The sequence below is a fragment of the Pocillopora damicornis genome, chromosome 2, assembly GCF_964200805.1.
Source record: "Pocillopora damicornis chromosome 2, jaPocDami1.2, whole genome shotgun sequence".
Lineage (NCBI taxonomy): Eukaryota > Metazoa > Cnidaria > Anthozoa > Scleractinia > Pocilloporidae > Pocillopora > Pocillopora damicornis.
This window is the reverse complement of record NC_142671.1, coordinates 12626847-12650005: the sequence shown is the minus strand read 5'-3', so window position 1 is coordinate 12650005 and position 23159 is coordinate 12626847. Positions and strand designations below refer to the sequence as shown.

The following is a 23159-nucleotide window of genomic DNA, read 5'->3' as shown; positions in this document are numbered from 1 at the left end:
AGTCATTTACCTAACATCTTTACTTCTATTTTTAATTATTTTGGAGTACTAAATACTTTGATCGTTGCAGCGGAAAGTGTTCTGAGCGTGCAATTTGAAAAAAAAAAAAAAAAAAAGCCTCGAGCACATCATTCTACCCATACAAGAGCTCAATAACTCAAATTCAATGCTTTCTGTAACTCTACGACCCACTTCCAACAAAATTAAACAAATGAACACTATTCTATCAAATGATTATGACTGAAAATTATATCAGCGATATCAGAATTGGGCAAAATAGGCTATGACAACAAAAATTTTGACCACTATTTTTAACAAACAGGACAATTCCTCAAAGCGTTTTTAAAGGACTGTTTCAACACTTTTACTTTACATAAAACCTCTCCATCGTTTTCCTAGAAGTAACTAAAAACTTCCTCTTCATCCTGTGTGCGTAGTTCATTCTCATAAGGTAATCCATCATTAACTGGGGATTAACAGACTTGGATCGGTGGTAGAAATCACTTCGGCGTTCAGGAAGGAATTAAAAGAAGAGAGAAATTCACGACTCTGTGTCAAGAGCGATGTCTGACCACAGCCAAGTCTCTCATTGTTTTAGGCCTTAACAGAAGGTCCCTTCATATTATAGGCAGTCGTCTTTCTCACCAGGAAGGCATTGTTGTGATTTTGTTAAAAATCTTTACATTTTTTTTTAAAAATCAAAGTAACCTTCCGTCCTCAACCATTAAAATATATTCTGTGCCTCTTCAGACAACACCACAATTTCATCATCAGAGTCATTCATTTGGACTTCGTTTGATTCACCTGCAACCTGAGCCCTGCCTGATCTGGAGGAAGCCCTATCCAAATCATTCATTCTTGTTTCATTGCTGCCTTCAGTACTTTCATTGTGTGAAGGAAGCACATGAATAGATTCGTCAGTGTCACAAGCAGTAAGATTAGAAGTCTGTAAAGGTGAGCTAGCTTTGCCTAGCCCACAGCCATCTAGTAAATGTACCATATGTCTACTGTGTGCCATGAGGAAGGGGTCTGTTTTTTCCACGTTTGGAGTCATCATGGCTTCGTTCTTGCCAGTGAGTATGTCTTTCACCTCTGCGGGTACATCAGGATATACAAGCAACTGGAGACAGATTTGCTCAGCTCTTACTAACACTTCTTGGACGTCTATATTGTAAGCCAGGTCGTTTATGTACTGTTAAGATAAGGAACAGTCAACAATTTTAACCGACAGTCATGTATACAAAGCAAGCACTAAGGAATACATTTTGGAATAAAAAGTATGTAGACTCGAGTCACAAATTTCAGGATTAATTAAGAAAGGGCCACACACTCATACCACACATTCAACGGGTGGTTTCGCATTCTCCAATGGCCTGATCGGTATATGAACGACAATAAATTCCCATATAATAAGATAAATCAGTATCTTTGCCCTTTGCTGTTGATGGCAATTTAGCACAACTTAGCTTCAAATCGAGTTGACAATTTCTTTGCCTAAGTAGTTCGTGTACCTTAAGGATTTCGGTGAATCCAAATCTATTCTCCATAATAATGTGACGGTGTTTATCCAAGATCGCCAAACAAACAATCAGGTGATAATTTGGCGACAATCTCTGTGACCACAACGTCTGAGGAGAAAAATAAACTCTGACTTTAATATTCGGACCGCGATCCGAACTAACAGGAAATGTGGCATAAGCTGGGATAAAAGATAGAGAAGAAAAAATGCTGTTAAAGGAGGGAAGCCATTTTGGTCTTCTCCTTGTAATTCTGAAGTCAAGGTAACTAAAGGTAAGTCTTTCAAACTAAGCCTGACCCACAGGATAGGAGAGTTTTGTAGTAGATTGGCTAGCACATTTTTCCTTTAAGAACTCACCTCCCATAATGTCATAATATCTGGAAAGGAGAACTCGCGCTTAAAACAAATAAGAAGCCACCTGAAGCAGAAGTATAAATTACCAGAATCGTGCTCTTCTGTCGACGAAAAAGAGATCAAACGGTTTTTAGTGTTGACCTCTGAATAGACTGCAAAGTATCTTACAATGTAATCTTCCAGAGAACAAACTATATCTCGATCTCATTGCACTCCCCGTGCATTTTCTTAAAAGAAAATTCGTTTCTTGTTCCATTCAGAGACATCTGCTTGCTCAGGAGCGCAACTTCTCTAAAGCCTTGGAAAGATTACAATCAGACCAAACTTGACCGACCCGATCAGAGCAGCAAATCGCAACAAAGGTTAATTTTCAAGGAACCCATGTAAACTGAAAAACATACGTTTATTAACTGGCCAATAACGTGGGAAATGCAGGCAGCCAAATTGTCATTGGTTTTAGCTTTTGATTTAATTGATTAAATAGCTGTTGCAAGGAGAAAAATCAAATACTAGGATCAAACTGACGTAAAGCCAATGTAATCCCAGGTTTCCGGCCACACTGAACTGAAAACTTCCCTGACAACGTGCTTGATTTTAAGGGTAAAGTATCAAAGGTGGGGTGGCCGAAAAAAAAAGGTTGCGCCCGGGAAAGCAGGTGTTGGTCGGAAAAAGAAAAGAATAAAAACTGAGCGAGACCTTGAGTGTCAACGAACTTTGTACTGCTAACCCAAGAATTTAGTCGTAGTAAGAAGACTGCATGTTTTCTGCAATACCATCGATGATATACGAGGTAAATGGTCATGCATTCGAATCAGCTGCAACAAAAATTGACAGGGAAACAAAAACACCTTAAGAGTGAATTACCAAGATACTTGTAGAAATGAGGATCAACGAATTTGAGTAGCACAGCCAGCTGATGAAGTTGTGCTTTCATTCCTTCTTGGTTCTCTTCAAAATTATGAGCCTATAAAGAAGTTCCAAACACAAGAAGTCAAAAATTTATATTGAAATGATCAGGGCTGTACTTTAACCATAAAATGTCATTTGCGAAAGCTATCCTTAGAGGGAAAAACTCCTTCGGAGCTTAGTTGAATAACATCTTGCGATGAAAAAAAAAAATTCGTAAATTAATGTTCATTTCACTTTAAAATTTTGGACCGTAACACTTAAAACGTTATTGCTTATTACATTTGTAATGACCGCCGAAAACTGGTCACGACGTTGGCGACTTTGAATGAAACTTTAGTCACCAATATTGTTTTACTTGGTGACCCCAAAGATCAGTTGCTAAGAGATTTTCTATTACTACTGGACAACTTTGATTCATCAAGGTCCAGAGCTACTTAAAAACTATTCCCTTATTTTGTGCATTCATTGACAAAGGTCCTGTACATTCAAAGATCACTTCCATGTGATATGCTCTCATCTGTAATTCTTAAACGTACTGGATCAGTCAAAAGTAAAAATTTTTGTTTTGGACATTTTCCATGTGTTCTACTTCTTGAAGAAATCGAACGGTTTTCACTTTTTATGACTACAGTCCCATTTGTTTTTTATCACGAAAAATTTTGTTTCTGTTTCTTCACATGTCAAGATAAGATTAGTATTTGGCATTGTTTCTGTTTCATTTTTCATAGTCACCAAAACACCCTATGTCGTCGTTATGTCGACCGGCACAGTCGTAACTTGGAGCGCTGGGCCACAAGGATTAGCACCTACCACTTTTTCCATGAAGCCCACGAAACACCAAAAAGCTTCAACTTCATCTTCCATCAGAAATAATATTGGAGAAAGAAGGTCACTCATGCCTTGTACGTAACCTGGAAAGTAAAGGATGCATTCAAGGCTTAGTAAAGAAATTTCCCCATCTTCAGATTGTGGAACAGGCAACAAAAATCTCTGCTACTCCCTGTTCTTTACTTCCTAGCACATAAAAATAGCGAGCCGTTTGCAGTAGAAACAATCCAAAGTGAGCACAAAGGTTGGGGAGAATAGATTCCCATTTATTCATTAAATTAAAACAACTTATTTCTTCTGCAGATACACAGTTTTTGTCATGCATTTCTTTTGAAGAACTTCGTCATCTTCTTTGGTAAAGGGAGAGACTTTCAAACAAAAGAGAAGGTACATATATAACGTTACGAGCTGGTGAAATGTTGAACTTACCAAGATCAAAGTTGTACATGCAGTAAGTGAGAAGAATGTCATAGAGTTTCTTCACATTGGAATGGTTGGCCTCAGAGTAGAAGCAATGTGTTCTGTCTGTCCGTGAAACATCCTTATCTGTAAAAGAACTAACAAGCTGTAATAATCTTTCCCTTTTATGACTTAACAGCCCTAGACTGATTTCATTCCCTACTGAACCCAGAGGAGGACCTTATGGTGAAGCAACACATCCCAAATAGTAATAGCTACACATATTCACAGGACAGCTGACGCATTCCAGAACTCTCACCAAGAGCTTTAAAACAATTTAAAACCTCTCATTGCTAGTCCAGGCGCCCTATAGGAGACTCATTTATGTATGTTACATGTAGGTTTTAATACAAACCAAAACCAACAATCTGAAAAGCCTGGCTTTTTATGTCAGTCAGGTAAATGTATGAAACAGAGAACTCTCTTCAATTGACAACATACTCATTTTAAGTACATGCACTAGGACAGAATGAGGATTACAAGATGTTTGCTTCATCAGTGTCCTTCTGTAGCAAGTAAATGCTTGCAACATGAACTAAAAAATTTAGTTGTTGAAGGGTTCCCATTACATTTTGTACTTCCTTACCTACAAGATGCTTTCTTTCTCTAAATTCAGAAAAGTTATTTTCTTGTGTTTTGGTCATGGACTGCCACTGCCACTTCATAGTTTTATATTCTTCCCTTGAGAACAACAAAAAGCAAAAAACAATGAAATTGGCCCAAAGAAGGTAGGAAAATAGTAGGAAAATTTGTTGGTATTTGGCCACCAGATACCAAACTCAATTTGGTTGTTCTGAAGCTACGTACACATGTCCAAGTTGAAGATTGGCTGCATACATATACCTTCCCAGTACCACTACGAAAAAAAGTTATGAAAGTTCCATACACCAACTAAGTATTAACATCATGAAGTTTATCTGAAGAGGCTTCCACTTACTCCTTCCCTCTAAAGAGGGTTTGCTGTGACTGTGCAGTGTAACCATACTTCTTGTAACCCAACAGATACTGCCAGACTGTTTTACGAATTAACTCATCAATACCCTGAAAGATGCAATTTCCACAAGGAAGGAGGGTTCTTTAATATCATCTTTATCTTAAATATTTCATATAATTTTGCAGCAAGCATGTTTGTATGCAAGGTGGTTTTGCTGTTATCAGTATGGTCATAAATCTTTAACTTTTCTTTTCTAACACATACCCCATGGAATATCCTGTCTTTAAGCTTCTTGACATCAGTGACTCGCCCTACATCATCCAGGAATGACTGCCATTCATTAAGCCTCATTGGTTCTCCTCGTGACACCTCTGGAACCTCACCAAGATCTCGCTGCATATTGTTCATGAGGAAAAAACATTATTTACTTCTCTCCACACAAAAAAGGTACAAATTAATTTCTCATTCAAAAATGCTTTTCCTTCATATATGCAAAAGTATTTTGAATATTCCAAATGTTTATTAGATTGCAAGCTGCAATGTTGTACCAACACTCTAACACTGTGCTACAGGGATCTCTGTGGTGAGCTCATGTCATTACTAAGTTCACATTAATGGTAGCAATGAATTTTTAAAAGGCCAAATCTGAAAAAAATTATTGAACCTTTCCTGGCACAGATGTCTCATCAGAGTGGTTGGCATCATCCCCAAGATCTTCAAACTCAGGTTCCTTCTTTAGACCATTCTCCTGTTCTTCTTCCTGAGTGCCTTCCACTCCTTCCTGATAGCCTACATAAACATCTCTCACATAACGTGTCACTTTGGACAAAGCATCCATGCCGTCATAATATGCACTGTGGAGTAACTTATGCCACTGAAAAAGCAGTTGAAAATAATGACTTCTTACTAAACAACACACACATTTACCGTCAATCTAATCAAAACAATTTATCTATAAAAAAAATTCTAGATCAAGACTGATTTTCAGCAACCTAATCTAAGCAGTACCAGTAATGGGTTAGTTGTTGACTCATGCCTGCATAAATGGAAATTGCAATGGGACAGTTTAAATGCCACCTATTCAGACTAATGAAGTTATTTTCTCATAGGAAACAGTCAACTGATATGTGTCATCTTAGAACATGTTTAAGGGATAGAAAATTTGTCTCTAAATTTTGGATGGTTCAGATATTACTTGGTAACAGACTTTGCATCATCTGATTTCACTACCTTTATTGTGCTACTAGCCGAGGAAAAATGAGGGCATTTGAGATGGATGAGGACAGGGAGGATTAAGTGTTTCAAGTGAGATCAGACTTCGGGGCCTCTGCAGCACCAGTTTTAAACCCTGTGCAAAATGAATCAAATATTTGTGACTTCTTCATTTAACCCTTTAACTCCCAAGTTCTCATTAGTAATTCTCCTTACTGTCTGCCAAATAGTTCTTGTGATGTTAGTTTGGAGAATTTGGTATTGGATCAACTAATAATCTTCTTATTAAGATTTTTCTTAAATTACTTAATCTCTTAAATCAAATGACTTGATAAGTTAAATCAGCCAAGTGGGGGCATGTCTATCTTAGGATCAATTTCAGTATCTGAACTGCCCACCTTCTTCCTCTTCCCTAACCCAACATAACCCTAACTTGTTATCAGTTGACTGTTGTTAGGTTGGGGGGGGGGGGTGGGTACCCAGTTTATCAGATACTGACATTGATCTATTTATTCTACTATGAATACAACTAAGGATTTGTAAGTAGGAGAAACAGGAAACAATGAGTGTATAGTTGGAGAGGGACATCTACATGTACAGCTCAAACGTCAGGTCCACAGATATCAATAATTAAGATTATTTTAAATTCTTCTAAATTTGCAGTTTTCTGTAGTTTTAATGACTAATGTCAGTAAAAAAAAGCCTTACTGGTACTCGATGGGGTAGATTATCCTCTGGGAACAACTCAAGATGATCAAGAGATTTCTTTAGTGCATTGTGATCCTCTGCCACAACAAATAACTTGTGATTGTGTGGAGATCTGAAGTCATAAAGGCAAAGAGAAAAGCAAGATTTAGAATGCACAGATATAAAAGGACTATCTCACATAACATAAGGCAATCCAACCTCTACATGGCATGCAATTAATTTTTTTTTTTTTTCTGATAGCCACTTGGCTCCAAAATTTTCAAAGTGGCAGCCAATTAAAAAAATTGGTTGCCATTTTTAAAGACAAAGAAAAACCTTTTTTTACACTGTCAGTGTTGTAGATAGACCCTCTAAAATTAAGTTCTGCATGGTTCTTCAAAGTGGACTCTAGGATGGATGATGTGCAACATTCAGGCTCACCTAAATCCAAGATGGCGTCTAGTCATCAATCAAGATGTATATGCTGCATTTTGGAAACAAACTTAACAAGGAAGTTTGCTGTGGATTTATCGTTGCAAATCTTTTTAATTCACTATATCTCTAGGTATGGTTATGATGAAGCATTCTAGTTGCCAATTTAGTGGCTAGTTCTCAGGATTTAGTCACCACAGCAAAAAATTTAGTTGCATTGGCGCCTGTATTAGGCACAATTTCACGCCCTGATTCTAACAAACAAATCAAAAGGGTTAATGTAAAAAAATTATGGCTGGGAAAAAAAGTTAAGATTGAAAGATTAAAGGAAGAAAAAAACAGAATACTTGAAAGAGCCTAATAACGGGTCATAGAACATGTTCCTACCTTGTAATCCATATATATCTCTGTAGGCGATGGATCATTTCACTTATACCCCCAGAGTGAAAATGGAGTGCTGGTTGAGTGGTGCCATTTTTTAACATAAATACAGCATAAGACCAGGCCAACTTTGGGTCAGAACGTCTGATAGAGTGCAACTCTGAGACATTGAAGTGAATGGCATACATGGATATCCTCTTTCTCTTCTGGACACTTCCATCTGTTTACAATGCCCACGAACAACCAAAAATAACATCAAAAAGTCATTTAGAGAACACTTTTAATGCCTTCACTGCCTGCATGACATACTGAGTATGCAACGCATTTTGCATATTGTGGGCCTACACACTCAGTATTTTGAAAGTTAGAGAGTAGCACTCAAATCTCTGGCACTGGAGATGTAAAACAAACTGACCTCTAAAACTCAAAACAAGTTAAGATTTTGAAAAATTAAGAATAAATCCATCTGTCTTGGTACAAGACTTCTCAGTAGAGTTGGTGGTTAAAGACCTACCATTGGCCAGTATGTATTGCGAGCTTCTGTTTTTGTTATAGTTTTCACAAGAGCAAAGCTTCTATTGTTTTCCCAAAGCTTTTGGAATAATCAATATCAAGTTAATGGTCACCAATTGTCAATGCTATGCCTGATGCATACTGGTTAAAAATAGGTCTTTAAAAGGTGAACTGATTGGGAATATTGTAGATCCACAACTCAAGCAATTGATGCATGACTATACTTTCATTTATTAAATACAACAAGTCAATCAAAACATGTTTGCCACAAATGCCAGTTTTGCATTTTATTTCTTACAAAAGTTTACCAACCCCTAAGCAGGTAATTCCAATGCAAAGGAGTTGTAGATTATAGGTACATCATGCAAGACAATGATTAACAAATGAATGTATACAGTCTCCTCAAAGTTGTTTAACAGTCCTAGACCCTTCCGAGGTGCAAAGTTCCTTTGACTGCTCTAAAATTCAAGTGTTTACAAACACCAATTTTGAAATTCACATGGGCCGAACTACAATCATGTAGATGTGCTTTGTGGTTTCCAACATCAACTATCAGAGAACATAACTTGAAAAACACTTTTTTGTAATAATTAATTGAATAACTATGCTTGTAATTTATACAGGTATCATAAATTACCTTCCTGTTTACTTTGAGTGACAAGATCCCATTCAGAATAGTCACTTGTTTCTAGCTCAAATTCTTCTTCTTCATTCACTGCAGGTGACCAATCTACAAATGTGCTGTTTTGCTGTCAAAAATAATTAAAGAAATTATTTAACTACATTGTATTGAATATTATTATTTTTTAAAGGGCACGGTAACAAATCCTGCAATCTGATTGGTTCTTTACCCAGTCAGTATTTTCTTATCTCTGCCCACGGGCCACAGTAATGCTTTCATGAGTCGCCAAGTACATCCCAACTTTCGTTGCCATTTTTCATAAATATATCTCATTTTTCCGGCTGGGCAGTATTTACAAGCAACCACTTCAGCCACTATCTCAAGCTGATAAATAACTTATGAATCCTCTCTTTTCTCTCTCTCAAATCACTTTGGTTGACAGAAAAATATTGGTTTCAGAATGAATTTGTGTAAGCAATAGTGTCATTACATTGGTTGACAAGTGGCCTATAAACCTTCTGCAATTAATTTTAATTGTTCACAAAAAATACCCAGAAAGTTAAAACGTGAGGTATTTGGTTACTGAACGATGGAACTTTCATTCATTTAATATCTGAATTTTCTCAAACAATTCGTTTGTAGTGAAAGAGCAAGAGAAGTTTTAATTTCAGTTCTACAACAAATATACCCTCCCGGTGAGTCTTTCCAAGTCCGTTCAATTTGGACATTTGTACCATAAATTGCACAACAGAAACTGAAGGAATTTATTGAGAAAAGGCTGCATTAAATCCCCTTGTGTCTCGTTGGAGTGTGCCATTCGAATTTAGTTTTGTGGACGAAAGACCAGATTTACAAACGCCATTGCAGCAAACAAACGAGCAAACTCTCACAACTTCAAATTAAAAAATTTGAATTTACTCAAAATTACTTTCCTCGCCGTTTCCTTAATGGACAGAGGTAAATCTTTGTACATGAATGAATCATCAATCAGAGCGAATAGTGCTTTCCATTAGATCATTGACTGTTTTTGAAGAAAACATTGTCGTAACAGTCCTTGCCAAACTAGTTCCGTTTTTTTTTAAATCTTCTTACACTTTTTTTTTCTTATGCACTCTCTAATTGACAGGTGTCAGATTGTGACAGATACTTGTAAAAATAATGTTTCAAAGTTTGTTAAGAAGCCTTTTAAATCACCTTTATTGTTGCTGAAATGAAAATGTTTCCGTGAGGCATCTCTCTTTAATTTGCATCACCTCTATTTTAACCAGGTGCTCGCTCAAAACTAGTTCAGTTTATGGAAGATCTTGCCATATTTACAGCCCTAAATCATTTGGGTTCTTTCCGAAAGAATCTTGTCAAGTTTAAAAAAGATAAATATGTTATTCACCAGCTAAGGGTCGGTCTGTATGGTGAAAAACTGTGACCTTGGTCACAGTTTTTCACCATATGGACCTCCCAGCCAGCAAATAACATAATCAAATGCAATACTTATTGAGTAACTAAATTGACCCTGAGAACCATATTTTAGCCAGGTCACATAGTTTGTTTTTTTTCCACAAATTGTGGGATGGCATTAACATTCCTTACTCCATGGCAGCTTGAATGATTCATCCAATAAAAAGGGGCTTGCAACTTAAGGTCAATTCACGGTGGAGATCAGGAAACGGTTTCATAATAAAACTATTGGAAAATAGACAACTGCAACTAAAAGTCTCCTAAGTCTTGTACAATTATAATTAGAGTGATATGGGGATTGGAGGTAAAGATGATTTATAGAACGAATTTTTAGAATAGACCCCTATAAAAATCCGTTGATACGACAGGTTGGCAACAAAAAAATACAATGACAACTCTATGACTGACACTGTAAGAGGTTACAAGACAGTTTAATTGAGGAAACATCGACATCAGGCAACGGGAAATACTTTAATTTTTTTGAAATGAGTCTCCATAAAATATATCAAGGTACCATAGTAGTAAGGACTACGTGAGAGCGAATCTTCACCTACTTTTTCGATAATTGTGACAATTCCGGGAATAATGTTGGCACCCTGTGTAGCAGTTAAAACAGCAGTGTGCACGAACACGCCATCTTGGCTAAACACCACCTGAAGACAGTAAGTCAACAGATGACAATTAATGCGATCAATCAATGGTGGAAAATAAACTTTACGAACCAAAATCATAAAAAAGTTCTTACTTACACCTGCTAATCTTGATATTTGACCATAATTAAACTAACCTTTCCTTGGACATCGGCCGTCTGCACAGAAGAGTCCTCGCATGTCGCAGTAGAATTCGCCGCCGCCATTATTTGTATCGAAACTTGATTGAGAAAGTTTACATCATCGGTAAAGGTTAAAAATGTCCAGACTACTTATAATAAATTGAAAGAGCAAGAAAGAGCACGTCACAGTACGTAATATTTATATATATTTATGATGACTCCGTTTACACTTTAACCCACGTAGCAAACGCGGAAAGCAAGATAGTATTTCATGTAAGCTACCGTAACATTTACATAACGCAAAAAATTAATATCTCGTGCCCAGTGTCCTTGAGTGCAAATAAATAAACGGTGTTTATAAGTATAGGTAATCACATGATTTCGAGTACACTATGGAGTAAATAAGCACGAGTCAATTTTTTCAAAGACTAACAAAATTTAAAAGTACTTATTTATTCCAAATTGCACGAGAGGAATCATGTGATTACGTATTAATAATATACATGAAAAAATACGAGAGAGCTTATCTTAATTACGCAGAAGCAAAGCGCGTGCATTAAGTGCTAAAATCATTTATTCAAAGTCTGCGAGCTAGTAACGTTGTGCTTTCGGTCAAAACAACCACTTACGCTCAAAAAAATAATATACGAAGATATTTTCACATCTTTAAGGCGCAAAAAGGTTCAAAGTCCGGCTACACAGTTCAAGGAATTGTTCAGTCTGGTTTGTTACTTCTTTGCACTGAATTAACCCTCCTCTGCATTGAATTACCTGAAAACTGCAGCATTTATCTAAATCCATCAGAACTGAGTAATTTTTTCATGTATCTTATCAACGCTAATAAGTAATTTTTTAACTGACAAAGCTGCATTTGTATCAAAAGCTTAATCAACGAGTACTAATGATTTATTTTAATGAAAACGAAGTTCTATAAAAAAAAAGCAATTGTGACAGTTTCTTTTAATAGTTGGTATAGTCTTTAAAAAGAATGCTAATTACCCCACGTAAATTTACAATAAATATAGAAGAGAAAGTGAACTATACATGTCGCCCGTTATCATCCTTTTTTTTCCGAGAAGTAATTGAACAAAGCTAAGGATGGACACGCCAAGCCCTTCAGTTAAAGATTTAGAGAGAGACCTGAGAACGAGTGAAAAATGTGAACTATTTGTGTTACATACATGAAGATCATATGATGTATTTTCAAAGTCTTGCGGATGACATTTGTGGTCTTTTCCTTCAACATGGATTCTTCGATTACCAGTTTTAGTACATAGCTACGGCCATTTGAGTTGATTTACCCAAATTCTTAAAGCTATGGATTTACATCTAAAGAGTAAACTCGGAAAGGTTTGTGAAAATAACATATGTGTAAACAAACAAACTTAATAAGTTTTTGCATGTACCTGGTAGCAGAAAATTTTCCTTGTCAGCTCACTGTAATATCATAATATCAATTTGCTTCACAAATGAAAAAAATATCTTTCGATCTTTTCTGAAAGATGTTTGAAAATATTATGAAGTGTTTGAAAAGGAGATTAATCCGTGAGAATGTATGTAGGTAGAAATTGGCGACAGCCGTATACGTTGCATTGAAAGTCTGTTTGGTATTAAAGAAATACAATTATCACGTAGGCTAGCTTGTTAATGCTGAGTTCGAGGTCTATTGTGAAACTCAACGTATCAAATAAAAACCCTACTGTTTCATTTATTGCAACCTCAAATTTAGAGCCGAGTGGTAGTCACCTAAAATTATGAATACGTTCTACATCAGATTTCGTAATATTAATTTAATTCTAATTAGCTAGAGCATCAGTATAAACCAGTCATTTTCAGCCACAAAGCGTCTCAAAATCATACAGTCTATTTTCAATTTTTATAAATTGTTTGCGAAACAAATTTGGGAGAAAAAAATCTACTAAAGCAAGAAAAATTATGCAATAAAGATAACAAGCAAACGTATGGCGAACCAACAGTATGGTCCGAATGCATTTTGAATTTGTAAAGGGCTACTTGACTCAATACACTCATGCCACAGAAGATGGAAGTAGTTTTGTTTGTTTTAGTTTCTAATTTTATTCTGAAACCTTGCTGATTTTTGACAAACCAATTTTCACACTTTTTATTTTTTCCTCCTGCTGTACGGTTTCATTGACATGCTTGTCCCTCCTGTCTGAGGAATCTCCCATCTCCTGCTATCCACCACAATGTTCCCTTCTGCTGGAATTTTTATGATGTGTTGAAAGGAACTACTGTAGCTAAAAGTAATCAAGAAAACTTACACCTACTAGGTGTGAAATTTAACTCAGAAAGTTTGCCTACTCTGTTTTTCATGATGAAACATTTTGGGTATTATTATGTTTTCTTGCAGTATAAACATGCAAATAATTGTTGTTCTGATGTTATGAGGGCACTGCATCAGTACCCTACCTTACTAGCAGATCTACAAAACTTTAGTAAGTGAGTCTTTCAATTTTGAAAGCAGTTTTTAACTGTTGGAGACAGGTTTTTTGAAAATAATTTTCTGTGTAGGTGTAATTATGAACTTTTTCTGAATATTTTTGGATTTAATATGGTTAAAAAGCAAGTTTCTAGTTTGTTAATTAAAAATGAAATATACAAGTACATAAACAATCCATGATACATAGTATTAATAAGCAATTTCAGTATTCCATCTAGAGAGGAATCTTGAACAAAAAATACAATAATGTATATTCTTAGCAGGTGACAAGTGAGACACGGTTTGATACTACTCTGATATAAAGATTGAATGAATTTATCTGGGAAGTTACGATTCATAGACATAGGCATGTCTGATTGTCCACGTTGTTGCCAGTGAACTTTAATAATTATGTCTTAAGTGATGAGTGATTCAATTTATAACTCAAGTTGTAATGTTCAGGTTTAGTTTCCAGTACTCAATCATAAGTTTTATATTTTCTGTGATAAAACTTACAAAAATTAGAAAGGGAGACAAAAAGGTATCTGTTAAGATAATTCTTGGATGAATTGATCCCACAGCACATAATGATGGGAGAGAAGCTCGATTACTTGCCTTGGATGGAACTCTTCCTGTTCTGATCAGAGGTGAGACTTGCTGCTGCATGTTCAACTGATACAAAGACTTATATAAATATATAAATAAGTATTAAACTTAATTGAGAGATATAAAGCAGTTAATGTATTTGAGCGATATTCTCTTTATTTTTGTAATTAAATATATATTCTACAACCTTTAGACTACTAGATAAAAGTGTTTACATGAGGAGATAAAAACTACATGTAGGAAAGAAGTCAAAGTGTACTCACTTGAGATGTGGACTAAAACATTTTAACCAAACACTGCAAGTCTTCTTCACTTATTGAGATTAACTGGTTATAAGTCGTTGTTATCTTGCATGATTGGTGCATTTCACTTGTGTATTCTTTCAGAGGTCAGCTAATATTGGCTGGGTTCCCCTGTTGTTGTGTTTCTTAATCAATTGGCCATCATGCTGATGTTTATTCCAGTATCATTTTTGATGTTGTCAGGAGGAAGTGAGACCAACAATAATACTCCATCTCCAGTGTATTCATAGGGATGCATGACTGTGATGCTTTCTTTTGTATGGTACTGATTAAAATGTTCCTCTACAGCTGCATAGTGTGCAATTGTATTGCCAATTGCTATATGAAGAAAGTTGCTAATTATAGGGTTTTAAAAAGAAATGGATGAATTTACTGGTAAATTATTACAACTATGAGTTGCTTCCTCATTAACTGTTGATAGCTCTCAGTTAGGGTTAAGAAATGTACAAATTAGTTACCCAAGTGTATGAACCACTTTTTGTTCCAGGTGTCACATACAACATTCCAGTGTGTGTCTGGCTACAGGAGAACCATCCGTATGTTCCCCCACTTGTGTATGTCAAACCAACAAACACAATGGCTATCAAACCATCTCAATTTGTGGATTCCAATGGAAAAGTTTACCATCCTTTTCTGCATGAGTGGACTTATGTATGTTCATTAGCATCAACTTTTATCATTTCTCTCTATAACGTATGGATTAACCCTGTAATTCCCAGGAGTGACCAACACTGAATTTGTCCTTAAAAGATCAATACTATATATGAAGCAGACAGTGATGAGAATAAAGAAAAATATCAATTGGGGAACTATTTGTTGATACAATATTACTTCCCGCAAACTGACATTATAAGAATTGTTTGTTAAAATAATAGTAAGGAGTTATCAATGAGATCAGGAAATGATCAGGCTAGACTGCTGAAAATGCATGTTGCTTTTCATACATGATGATAGGCTTGTTTTTTTTCTCAGGAATGATGATGACATGTAAGCATCTAACAGTAAGTTTTCTTCTCTTTCAGCCCAAATCTGATCTTGCTGCCTTGCTTCAGATTCTCTGTAGTATTTTTGCACAGCAGTCACCAGTTTATGCAAAAAGTGCACCAACACCACCACAACCTAGTAGTTACAATATGCCACAACAGCCAAGCTACCTCCCTCAGTATGGTGGTTACTCCCCCAATCCGGGGGCCATGCCACCATACCCTGTTGGAGCATCTACAGGAATGCCAATGCCACAACCTGGGCCAGTCCCAGGCAAGTTTACACCAGTAGTTATGATAAAAATGTTATTTACTTATTTCATATTTAGTACTACATGATTACTGTTTCAAATGAATTACATATGTCAATGATCATCTGTGAAAATATCCCTTGATCTTTATGGAGGAAGATTAAAACACTTCTCACTGTTATTCAACCTTAAATACAGAAGACTCAGTACTGAAAGTAGAAGGCAGGACTCACACAACAAGACAATGGTGTCAAGAAAACCTATCCTGTCAATTGCATAGAATCAGTCATCTGAATGCAATTTAATACCACCTGAGTTTTATCAAATGGCTAACAGACAGCTCAGATAGACATTTGAATGGAGTGACTGAGCTCAGCTCAGTAATTATTTATTTACTGAATGACTGACTGGTCAACAGAGTACATGAAGCTACTCATACAGGAAACATTCTTTTTTTTCTTTGGTGATTAGTTTCATTTGTCTTTGTTGCTTAGGAAGCAGCCCAGGTAGACCAAGTGGTGGCAGACCTCCATATCCCCCTTATCCTCCCGGAGGTGGGTCCAATATGGGACCATCTAATCCCCCATACCCTGTGCCAAATCATGCAAGCTATCCCCCTAGTACACAACCATCTTATTCTGGTCCAGCTGCCAGTATTCCACATGTCACTCAGGCTAATTTGGACACAACTGAGGGTACAACTGCAGTGAGCAGCACTTTGAAGGAGGAAGAAATTAAGCTATCACTACGGTCTGCAGTGGAAGACAAAATAAGAAGAAGTACAAAGGCATTGTTTCAGCAAGCACAGGTATACATAATCAGATTTGAACTCACTGTAGACTGCCAATCAACATCAAGACCAAAAAGCTTTGGAGACAATTTTGCTCTGTTGTTGACTTATGTTACATTTCAGTCCATATGCATTGCAATCAGTTCGCCCACCTGTTGAGGACCACCTCAAAGTGCAAGTTTGTTTGGTAGAAAGTGTGTATTTATAAGACTACATGATTGGACCAGAAGGAATCTTAGCACGATACAAATGCACTCACTAAAACCAGATCCTGGATAGGACAGGAATGTCCTCTATTCAGCTATAGCTTTTTAACCTTTTAACTCCCAAGATCTGATTGTCAATTCTCCCCTCCAGCTGCTACATATTTCCTTGTAAATTAGTTTTGAGAATTTGTTGTAAGATCAAGGCAACAAATTCTAACTGGTGAGTGTGAGTATTCTCATTACCTTTTTGCTGAAAAATGTACAGATAGTGAATGAAGAAGTCACCTGTCAATCTCTTCTGAGAGCTAAAGGGTTAACAGGTAGTACGGAAAAATTCGTCACCTATTTTCGGCTCACTTTTTTTTTGACAGATTGAATTAGATGAGTTGAACAGAACCCAGAATGAGTTAAAACGGGGAAGTGAAAAACTACAAGATATTTTACAGAAACTGGAAAGAGAACAGGTAACAGCTAGAAATATGTTAAAACTTTGTGGGGAGTAAATTCACTTTCCTTCTCTCTCTATTAGTTCAATGAGCCCATTTTCAGTCGCTTTCGAGAGATTACTTCGATGAATAATTATGACAACTACCGGCATATACAGAGAGTATATGCATCAAGAATTGACTTCGTTATTGAAATGTGCAGAAAGGGACAATCTCTCAATTTGATTAAATCTTTGATTAACGGTGTCTAATCAAATTTCTTAAGTGATCATCCAGTGAAACTGAGAAATTAACGGATTGAGTTGTGGCTTATTTGCCATATTGTCAATCACGCAAGGCAAGGCATATCGCTCCTCTTGCTCTGTGGATGTATAAAAGTCCACTGACATGCTGAAGCTGCGTACAAGGCTGGCACATGGCAATGTGAAAAAGGTAGAAATTGTCTTGCTCCAGAATTCAGCGCAGCTGTCCTCAGGATAACCTAGAATTTGGAAAGTATGTAGGTAGGGGGGAGCACTTAAAAGAGCTTGGAGAGAAGGCGGAGGTTCCGCTGATGTCTTCCAACCCTGAGCCGGAAAGTAACGTATTAGATCAGGGTAGTAAAAATTTGTCAGTACATTCCAAAGCAGAATGTACACGGTCAATATTCGCGTGCTTAACCCCTGTTAAAGACTGAAGTGTTCGAATGACCGTTCCTTGCTGGGTAACACGTAATCGTTCAAGCAGAATGCTGGAGATCCTTCCTTTCCGCCCCCCGCCCCCCCCCCCCCTCCCTTCAATTTCATTCCTCTAGGACCTGAGTGCAACACAACCAGTTTTATGTCATAGATCACTTATTAGTTAAGATTTAAATTCTCGACCGATGTCTTTTCATTCGCTTCGCAGGCGGACGTGGACAACGACATCAAATTGTTAACACAAAAGAATGAAGAGATTTCTGAGGTTGTCAGCAAGTTAGAATCGAATTCTGAAAATCTTGAAATCGACGAAGCAGTAGTGACTACAGCACCTCTTTATAATCAGTGAGTACACATATTGGTGGTTAGAATGATGCACTGTTTACTTGTGGAACTGTTGGCTCAAAAATTGTTCTCGCCAGAATCCTCAACCTATTTGCGGAGGAGAATGCAGTAGAGGATACAATATATTATCTCAGTGAATCTCTGCGTAAAGAAGCCATCGATTTAGAAGTTTTTCTTAAGGTAAGAAGCCTCCCGGTGATGATTGTGGCAATTTCAGGGTAACCACAACAGCCCAAAAAAATCAAAGGATAATGTCACAAGGAGTTAAAGGCACCAGTAAGATCTTCAAGCTTTGCATCAGTGTGAGAATGATATAAAAAAAGGAATCGTAATTTTCGATTTGGAGCAGAAAATTTTCACGTAACTTCAGGGCATGAAATTGCGCCTAATACAGGCGCAAATGCGACTAAATTTTTCACTTTGGCGACCAAATCCTGAAAATTAGTCGCCAAATTGGCGACTAGAATGTTTCATCTTAACCTTGCCTAGAGATAGTGAATTAAAAAGATTTGCAAAGACAAATCCGCGGCAAACTTCCTCGTTAAGTTTGTTTCCAAAACGCAGCAGATGCATCTCGATCGATAACTAGACGCCATCTTGGATTTAGGTGAGCTTAAACGTTGCATATCATCCATCCTAGTGTCCCCTTTGTAGCACGTTAAAGATCTTTTCCCTTACTTAATTTCTAGAACGATGACAGCGAAAAAAAAGGTTTTGTTTGTCTTTCAAAATGGCGACCAACTTTTTTTGAATTGGCTACCACTTTGATGAATTTAGGAGCCAAGTGGCTATCAGAAAAAAAAATTAATTTCACGCCCTGAACTTTGATTTGCCAGAGAAAGGCATAACTCCAGTTTAACGAGTGTTTTCGTGCACTTTTCGCGTGCAAATTTTCTGGCAGGACTACAAACCTTGACTGTGAACAGTCAATGCTAACCCTAAGCAAATATTTTAAAGCAAAGGATTCTGAAATTATTGTTCGGGCGTTTTCAATAAGAGTCCAAATTAAAACTATATAATTAAAGGTTATTTAAGGTGAAATATCAGGCAGTTTCTGTCTACCAATCAACTTCACGTTTCACTTAGTGGAACTTAACCTTGTCTAGAGAAATTGACAATTGATGAGTACTTCTATCATTCGTTCTTAGCCCCTTTTTTTTCTCTTTTTCTTTTGTCAGCACGTAAGGACATTATCAAGGAAACAGTTTATGTTGCGAGCCCTTCTATATAAGGCAAGAAAAACAGCTGGATTAACGGAAGTAGCAGGATAAAGTTTAATGTGTCTTTCTAGATATTTAGCCGTGTAAGCTCTGAATTTGCCCGCCTAAGGGCGTTACTTGAGGTTATTCTTTTCTTTTTGTATTTTAGGTGGAGTAATTCTCTTAGATTGCACTGAACAGGACGAGATTATTCCACAATTGAGGAATATTTTAAAGTGAAGTTTCGGTTATTATTCCACAAACCAAATCTTTCGAAGGGCTCCTACTGAGGCCTGCATGCAGCTCGTGAAATTGTTTGTAGAAGTGAAAGATCACCTCACGTGCAGCTCAATAAAACTACAGCTAATGATCGTGAGACTATTATTTCGTTCTGCTCATGAGGAATTGGTTGGTTCTGCTAATGTAATGACTTGGACCAACTTTTCAATCTAATCTTCGATGCTTTTAGATATGATTTTTGCGGTGTATATGTGACTGAGAAGATGTTTGTAGAGCTATATGAAAAAATACTGTACCCATTAAATAACAAAAATTGGACTTTTGGTAGTCGTTATCGCTTTGTATATTGATGTCGAGGAACCTTATTACATAATTACATATTACATACAATTATTTACCGAAGTTGTGGTAAATGTTCATCACTTTCACCAACACTTAGGTTGATAACTTTATTAGCATTTTTTACACAAGCTGAACAATTGACAGACCAAATTAAAACTCCACTCTTACAAAATAATCGCAATCAGTAAGATAATCATCCAGAGCGATGATCATTCCCGTGAACTGTCACACATCAAATCGAGTAGTTGAAGGATGTTCAAGTTGGACTAAGATCTGAGTCAAATTTTCCCTGTTCCCTCTCATTATTTACTTGTTTCGAAGTATCGTTCTCTTTTTTCTGCTTTCATCTCGCCTACGTCCTACTAATAAACGCTTCTGCCCTGCTGGCGGAAACGCAGACAACACAAGCGTGAGAGAGAGAGAGCTTCGTCGGTGTCTGGGGCGTGTGACTTTTCGCCTTCGCGTACAGGTCCAAAGCACTTGGCGCCCGGTTGAGTAGAGTTCGTGCATGGCAAGCTGAACCTTTCGACCCAGACTGTAAGCTCACCCTAAACTCTTCAGAAAATTTAATTATACTAAGGCTCATGCAGGGATTTTACAATAAATGAGATTCAAATCGCGAAGGGAAGAAACGATATGAGACCCCACCTAGATTTGCTGACACGAATGAACATATCTTGAGTCTAAAATCAAATTTTAATATTAATGTCTGTGTCCTAATCCATCTCATCACGCAACGTACGTGCTCTGCTTAAGGAAACATTTAAATCAAAGAGCTCAGAACGAAGCAACTTCGAAGCTTACCTTGTGAATGCTTTTAATGGTGTACCTTCAATTCCCGGCAGAGCCAGTCAAACGTTTGGCTTACTCATTCAAGGAGAGGACATCATAAACCCTTATAAGCCACAGTTTTGAACTTTATTTTATCGCAATTTTATTGTAACTTTTGTATGACTTAAAGCATTTGTGAGTAAGAATGCCACAGTTAGCGAACTGTGGTTGGGGTCCTTTGAACTTCAGACGCTTCAGCTACCGTGGCAGGCAAGTCGAATCCCTTGTAGAAGGGGACAGACAATAGTGACAATAGTCATAATTATTTCAACTGTCTCGTTACTTTGAAGATTGTCTGAGGAAAAGTTGCTGCTTTTATCCAAAAAAAAAAAAGAAAAAAAGAAAAAAAAAACCAACAACCAAAGACACTGATGGTAAGCAGTTGGCCCCCTCTACGTCTAAATTTGTCCGAGACATTCAAATTGGATCAAGTGAGTAAAACTATTGAGACCACGTGAAAACCTCCCTTTCGTACGTTAGTTGGCCTGTTCCACATAAAAGGAGATAAGTGTTTGGAATGTTTCACGAGGATGGTGTGATAAGTAAGTAATTCATCGAATCTCAAAAATAACAAAAATTAATAATATTAATATAAATTGATTAAAAAACAGGACATGTGGTAGACCTGTTTACAAAAATTGCCTCTCTAACCAAACGTAATCCGTTTGAGGGTCCATTTCCGTGTTCAGATGTCAAGATTTTATAGTGTGTTGGTCATATAATTTTCCGACTCTGTCAGTAGGGATGAATTCGATATTCATTTTTAAAGAAAAAAAGGCGATAAAATGAAATCTTTCCTGAAGATGAGATGGACCGTTTGCCATCTTGTCATTCAGTCAATCCATCTATTGATCCATCATTTTCAATCTTCTTTGGAAAGATGACAGCTAATTGCAAATCACTGTAATTTGTCATGTACAATAATCATTTAATCCAGAAAAATTTCTGTTTTCTGTTTTTGATAGTTTTTTTTTGTACCTGTCTGTGCACAACCCTCCAAAGCATCCCATAACTTGACTCTATATTGTGAGACAAACGAATAAACGTCCATTTATTTTAAAAACCACGATGATGCCAGCTCAGTAACATCGAACTTGCTGACCAGTGAAAAATCTCAATTTCTTATTTCACAATTATTAAACACAAAGACGGGAGAGTGATCATAATCAGGGAGCTTACTGTTTTCATGCTAGTAAAGACAAGATAACTCTACTAGCTCATTACGAGTTAACAAAGAAATTGTGTGCATCTCATTCTCACCCCCACCAATTCCTGCCCCTTTTCCACAAAATTTCAAAATCGAATCATTTTACCATGAACCATGAACGAATTCAGAGAATGTAAGCAGCAGTTAGTGATGGCGCTTATAACGCCAAAATGTCACTTCGTTGTTGTGGTAACCCATTTTAACCAGTCATGAAACTTCTATTTCATCCATGACATGCTTATTATTCGTTATCTCGAAGATACAGTCAAATCCTCTACAAAATTTCTACTCGCGTCTTACGTTCTTATAATCACCGCCTAACAGCAGACGTCCGCTAACTCCTATGATTAAAAATATGTAAACTCAGGCTAATTTGAATTAGCTTCCACTTTGTCAGTTAATTGTCTCTCAGACAGCTTTACTTAAATAGCGATTATCTCTGTGGCGGAAAAACTGCTGATCTTGTTTAAAATAGGTTTTCCCTGCCAATTCTAGATAAAATTTCAGCGCAAAACATCTGAAAAAATGAATTTAAGATTAAGATGCCGTGACTGAAGCCCATATGAAATATCAAATGATCGTGTGGATTTGTATCTGTCTCAAGACTGCACCTCTCTTTTGCCCCTATCTTTGGTCAAGTACTTCAATGAAAAAGGGAGTAAGCCTAAGAGTGATGAAAATTAAACGCAGTTCATAAGGCAGGCCTGTTAGTCTAACAATTTTCCAATTACGCACCGTGTAACTTTAAAAATTTGCAACAGCTTCAAAGGCGGATTGGCGGCTTTGGTGCTTTATTTGCGGAAATCTCAGAAACATATTTTGGCGATTTCTGGAGACTGAAACTCTGAAAGCTTAATATCAATGCATTAGTTAGAAAATGTAAAGTGTGAATAGTTTATTACCTTTTGAGTTGCAACACACTCTGCTTGGTATAGGCATTTCAATCAATTCCATTAAATGTTCGAGGACAACGTCTTCTTTTTGTCCAGGAGGACATTCACATGACCAAAAAGGTTACGCTTACCCCTGCTGTGTGCAACAAAACGCTGTTTCAGTTTTCAAGGGGCTTGTTTGAGTATTTCCTTTCGTGTTGGGAATTCCATACAATACTGCGCTCCTTATTCCAGGCGTAGTCTTTCAGAGAGACGAAAAGTTTTTACCTCTGACGTTCAATGCACGCTCATTAAGGGTAATACGTGCTCGTTTAATAGTGGATC

The 23159-nt window shown here is 36.9% G+C and overlaps 2 protein-coding genes across 3 annotated transcripts; one reads left to right on the top strand and one right to left on the bottom strand.

Annotated features, from left to right (window-relative positions):
• Window positions 1-5: 5 nt before the first annotated feature.
• Window positions 6-12278, bottom strand: LOC113677747 (TBC1 domain family member 17). Its single transcript, XM_027194582.2, has 15 exons — window positions 11093-12278; window positions 10860-10958; window positions 8866-8977; window positions 7722-7935; window positions 6924-7035; window positions 5668-5877; window positions 5268-5396; window positions 5007-5110; window positions 4656-4750; window positions 4040-4156; window positions 3593-3693; window positions 2738-2837; window positions 1877-1974; window positions 1512-1628; window positions 6-1192 (listed from the first exon to the last, which is right to left on the bottom strand). The coding sequence occupies exons 1-15, from the start codon at window positions 11159-11161 to the stop codon at window positions 725-727; spliced, it is 2145 nt and encodes a 714-aa protein (XP_027050383.2). The 5' UTR covers window positions 11162-12278; the 3' UTR covers window positions 6-724.
• Window positions 12272-19880, top strand: LOC113677805 (tumor susceptibility gene 101 protein). 2 transcript variants are annotated; one of them, XM_089196352.1, is made up of 10 exons: window positions 12272-12427; window positions 13449-13533; window positions 14099-14164; window positions 14913-15076; window positions 15448-15682; window positions 16154-16467; window positions 17027-17119; window positions 17987-18123; window positions 18201-18303; window positions 19302-19880. In XM_089196352.1, exons 1-10 carry the CDS (start codon window positions 12395-12397, stop codon window positions 19392-19394), a joined length of 1323 nt encoding a protein of 440 aa, XP_089052478.1. In that variant the 5' UTR covers window positions 12272-12394; the 3' UTR covers window positions 19395-19880. The 2 variants fall into 2 exon arrangements, with proteins under 2 accessions (XP_089052478.1, XP_089052479.1); XM_089196353.1 differs by having other exon boundaries at window positions 12287-12427; window positions 15448-15686; window positions 16158-16467.
• The last annotated feature ends 3279 nt before the right edge of the window (window positions 19881-23159 follow it).